The sequence below is a fragment of the Diabrotica undecimpunctata genome, chromosome 10 (assembly GCF_040954645.1).
Source record: "Diabrotica undecimpunctata isolate CICGRU chromosome 10, icDiaUnde3, whole genome shotgun sequence".
Lineage (NCBI taxonomy): Eukaryota > Metazoa > Arthropoda > Insecta > Coleoptera > Chrysomelidae > Diabrotica > Diabrotica undecimpunctata.
This window is the reverse complement of record NC_092812.1, coordinates 24,859,833-24,864,562: the sequence shown is the minus strand read 5'-3', so window position 1 is coordinate 24,864,562 and position 4,730 is coordinate 24,859,833. Positions and strand designations below refer to the sequence as shown.

Below are 4,730 nucleotides of genomic sequence, written 5' to 3'. Positions count from 1 at the left end.
AAAAAAAAAATTATAGGATGATGCTTATATTTTAGTAATTTGAAATGATATTTAAGTGCCGACCAAAAGATTTAAAACTTAAAGGAAAAGACATTGGAAGTCTTGCATAACGAATGGCAAGCATCAACGTCTAAACTTCGATAAATTAATGAAACAGTTATACAGACTAAATTTATACAACAATGGTCATAAACAGAGTTAAGTTAACAGATTATGATTAAGTCGTACTAGACTCACACACTCATTACCTATTTTCAAAAAGTAACCTACCAATAGTACCCACTTCGGCGGCACATATAATAAAATTGGATCGATACAGAAAAGATTAGCATAACCCCTGCGCATAGATGATAAACAAAATCGTGAAGCGTTTCACATTGTTTCTCTGTTAAAAATTTAACAAATAAATTTTTAACAGAGAAACTCCCCAACTCTAGCTATTGCTTTTCCCAATCTATCACATTACCCATTCAATGGAGAAGAGATTCCATTCTTTGACTCTAATTATGACATACTATATGAATATAAACCTATTTTAGTAATCCCTTCACATAGTTCAATTGTTGACGACGATTTAGTAGTACAGGATAAGCTGGAAGACCGTAACTGCTCTTGTAAAATTTATACTGATGGCTCAAAATTGCTTGCTGGTCTTTGCTGTGCCATTTACATAGACAATATTCAGGATTATTTTTAATATAAATTCAAATCAGATTGCTCAATATTTACAGCTGAATTGGTAGGCATTTATTACTTAGAAGTGTATATAATTTTATCTGACTTACTAGTCCGTCTTCCTCGCATTAAGCCACTTCTCTAAACGCATATAGGGTAAATGCACCAGTTGTTGGCCATGTGCTAGTTATTGGCCTACTAATATGTTTTGATTATAATTAGGAAAATGTTGGTATTTTGTTAATTATAACTACTTTTTTTAAGTTTGGCAACATGTCTCCTAGAGTATGACACATCTAGTTTCAAGGTAACCATTAAATTTTAGTCCAGTTTGTAATCCAGTATTTGTACTGCACAGGTTTGGCAGCATATGTGGAGAGCCCAGTCCAGATCTTGATCGTCAATAACACATCCAAAATACTTATGGTAAGCTACTTTTGTCATCTTATTAATTGTCCTTTTCTGCGATTTAGGAGTAAACTTATCACATACGTAGCAAAAACTATCCACGGGGTTAACACAACCACGTTTCTGGACTTTGGACATTCCACACACTTAATTCGAAGATGTTCTTTAATAGCGTCAACTATACACTTTCGCTTTTCGATGTAGTACCACTATCCGTGGTATAATAAACCAACACTAATGTCCAGTTGCACCAACAAATAAACGATTGATTTTTTGATTTGGATTGCCCGTTTATTTTAGAATACGTTGCACCAACCATTACTCGATTGAAACCGACTGTTTTTGATCTGTCAAAAGTAACCAACCGATTTTCTACGGTTATTTAAAAAATCGACTGTTTTTAACCTCACTTTTACACTGTTTATATTATTAAAGAGTTTTTAGCAAAGATTTTATTTAAAGTATTATAGATTATAATTTAAAAAAATGGATTTATCATCATCGTCGTCGTCGAGTTCATCTTCTGACGATTTGGAAGATATAATGCATCTGTTACCAAATATAAGATATGTAAGAGATCGCAATGATTTGTATAATAAATATAATGAAGTTGAATTTAAAGCAAGGTATATATATATCATTATTTATCTGAATGACTGGGAATGCAGTTTAATTATTTTTAGATATCGAGTAAGCAAGAAAACAGTGTTGGTCCTTTTAGAACGTTTTCACGAACATTTAAGTTATAGGACAGGAAGGAATAATCCTGTGTCTCCATTAAATCAAATTTTAATAACCCTAAGGTATTATGCAACTGGTTGCTTTCAACAAGTTCTTGGTGATCTTGTAGAGGTAAATAAAAGTACAGTGTGTAGAATTGTTCATCGAGTGGGTCATCATATAGCACTTCTTCGTGAAGAGTACATAACCATGCCTAAAAATCCCAGAGATATAGCTACGGCAAAGCAAGGATTTTATACACTGGCAAACTTCCCAGGAGTGATAGGAGCTATAGATTGTACTCACATTAGAATTAATTCTCCTGGCGGAGAAAACTTTGAACTATATCGTAACAGAAAGGGGTGGTTTTCTATTAATGTGCAAATTGTATGTGATTCCAAGTTACGTATCATGGATATAGTTGCTAGATGGCCAGGTAGTGTACATGACAGTACAATATATAACTCCAGTTTATTAAGAGCCCAATTTGAAGCTGGTGAATATCCTAATTGTTATTTACTTGGGGATAGTGGTTACACATGCACAAATTTTTTATTAACTCCACTTAGTCAAACTACGTCTGAAGCTGAAGAACGTTATCAAAATGCCCACATAAAAACTAGAAATGTTATTGAAAGGTTGAATGGTGTTTTAAAAAGAAGATTTCCAGTTTTAGCTACAGGAATGCAAATAGCACTTAATAACATAGGAAGAGTCATTGTTGCAACATCTGTTTTACATAATATTGCTATTGCAGAAGGAGATGAATGGGAGGAAGAACCTTTTGCAGAAAACATTGAAGATGAAATTCCTGTAAGAGGCAATGCAGAAAATGTTGTTAGAAGACATTTAATACAACATATTTTTAATTAAAAACAATCTTGTAATTTGTTAACAACACTGATTTAAATAAATTTTTTTGCATTTTTGAGAAGATTCTCTGTTATTTGTTCTGACTGTTTTTACAAACTTTTTTATAAGCAATAGTGTATTTTTTAGTTTGGTGATTATTTTATATTCTCCTATAAATAGAGAGTGTATGTTTTAGTTGTTTTTTGTTTATTAAACTACGAAAGAATGTCGTCCAAACATTTTTGTAACAAATTTGAAAAAAAGTCAAATTTGGTACTAGTGATAAATTAAAGGTGAAATATCTATTCCATAAATTTTTAAATAGTTCTAGAAGGGCATTAATAGAAAGAAAACACAGTTTTCATATTTTTTTTTTGTTTGCCAAGATAAAGGTTAAAGAACAGCAGAAAAGGACTGGATGCAGATTGCCCAGAATAGAGACCAATGGAGATTACAGGGGAGGACTATGACCAATAATGAGTGTTTAAGGCTTGTTAAATAGATTAGATTAGATAGATATTTGTGAAAGACGTATCAATTTTATAATGAAATTATGTATGACATTGTGCTAAAACCCCACCAAATAAGAAATAAAATGAGGTATTGAATGGTTAAATTTATTTATTAAACAAAAATTATAGTAAAAATTAAAACAACTATAAAATTAAATATTAAATTCTTTTCCAAAACGAAGCTTATATTCTTCCAACTTAGTTGCCAATTCAACTTGTTTAATCTTTTTTTCTAATTTTACAACTTCAAGAGTTTCTTTCTTTATTTGTTCGTCCAGCTCAAATAATGTTTTATCATTTTTCAATTTTTGGTCTTTTATTTTTTTTTTTCGGTTTTAATTATATCTTCTTTATTTTTATTTTGGTCCTTTATGTAGTCTTCTTTTTGTTTTATTTTATTTTTTTTTGTTGCTGTTAAAGATGAAATGTCCTCATATAAATCAGAAAGTTTTCGTTTGCTTGCTAAAATAATAAAATGAATGTATTTTAAATATAAAAATAATCCTCATGTCAAATGAAATTACCTGACTTTTTTTCTTTTTGACTTATCATTTTACTGGGACCTGGGGTATCTTCTAGTGGAACTGGATCATCAGTAGTTCGCAACTCGCTGACACTGTGGACCATTTCAGAACAGTTCTGATGTTCTGCTGAGTGACTAATATAAATATCTGTGTCGTCTAAAATAAATTTGTATTAGTTTTTGCTTCAATCTAAATATACAGAAATGTATTCTCAGAAATTTATAACTACAAATCATACTTAATTACCTACCTAAATGATCTATTTCTATCTCTTCAATAGGAACAACATCTTGAGTAATGTTATTTGTACATTCTAAAAAAAATATTATGAGTATATTGTAATGTAAACAAATTTTTACCACCTGCCTTCATAAAACGAAGTACTGGAATCATACACATTTGGGAGGGGTTGAAATTGTTCTTTGAGTGCTCCCAACAATTTTTCCTCACCAGGTAATAATATGGTTGTAGTTTGCTCTGGACCACCTCCTGTTTTGTATTTTTCTACCTACACAAATTTTATTGCATCCATTAAAAACCTATTTAAAATGATTGTTATATTGTTACCTTTTCTACAGCTTGTTTCTTTTTAATCTTTCTTTTGATATTTTCGTAAAACGTTTTTATTTGTTTCGAGGTACGATGCGTATTTACGTTCATGGCATTAAATTCTTTGGTAATGTTTTCCCATGCAATGGCTTTTTGTTTGTTTGTCACACCATCCGTTTGCTTATTTTCTATAATAAATTTATATTTAATGGCTAAATCTAAAATTACATCTTTCTCTAAACTAGAGAAGTGGCTTCCTTTATTTTCCATCTTAAGTAAACACTACACACACAAAACTGCAAGAAAACAATGTTATTATAATAATTCAACAATGTTCAATTGGATTGGCATAACCTTACAAAACTTTCTTCGTTGACAATCTTTTTGACACTCCGATTCGAATGAAATAATCGAAATAATCTGTACTCGTTCAATGTTGCCACGTATAAATTGTCGGTTTGTAAACCAATAGTTTTTTAGAATGGTGCAA

At 30.7% G+C, this 4,730-nt stretch overlaps 1 protein-coding gene and 1 non-coding gene across 2 annotated transcripts; one reads left to right on the top strand and one right to left on the bottom strand.

Moving 5' to 3' along the window:
- Positions 1–275: 275 nt before the first annotated feature.
- LOC140452577 (U6 spliceosomal RNA) lies at positions 276–382 on the top strand. Its single transcript, XR_011952220.1, has one exon. It is a non-coding gene; the product is annotated as a U6 spliceosomal RNA (small nuclear RNA).
- Positions 383–3,483: 3,101 nt separating this feature from the next.
- Positions 3,484–4,510, bottom strand: LOC140452456 (myb/SANT-like DNA-binding domain-containing protein 3). The gene is made up of 5 exons (XM_072546724.1): positions 4,259–4,510; positions 4,058–4,199; positions 3,942–4,004; positions 3,692–3,847; positions 3,484–3,629 (listed from the first exon to the last, which is right to left on the bottom strand). Exons 1-5 carry the CDS (start codon positions 4,508–4,510, stop codon positions 3,484–3,486), a joined length of 759 nt encoding a protein of 252 aa, XP_072402825.1.
- Between the last annotated feature and the right edge of the window lie 220 nt (positions 4,511–4,730).

Coding starts and splice junctions, on each gene's coding strand:
- LOC140452456 (XM_072546724.1), bottom strand. CDS start 4,510: ATGGAAAATAAAGGAAGCCACTTCTCTAGTTTAGAGAAAGATGTAATT. Junction 4,200..4,258: donor AGAAACAAGCTGTAGAAAAG/GTAACAATATAA, acceptor AAATTTGTGTAG/GTAGAAAAATACAAAACAGG. Junction 3,848..3,941: donor GATAGAAATAGATCATTTAG/GTAGGTAATTAA, acceptor AATTTATTTTAG/ACGACACAGATATTTATATT.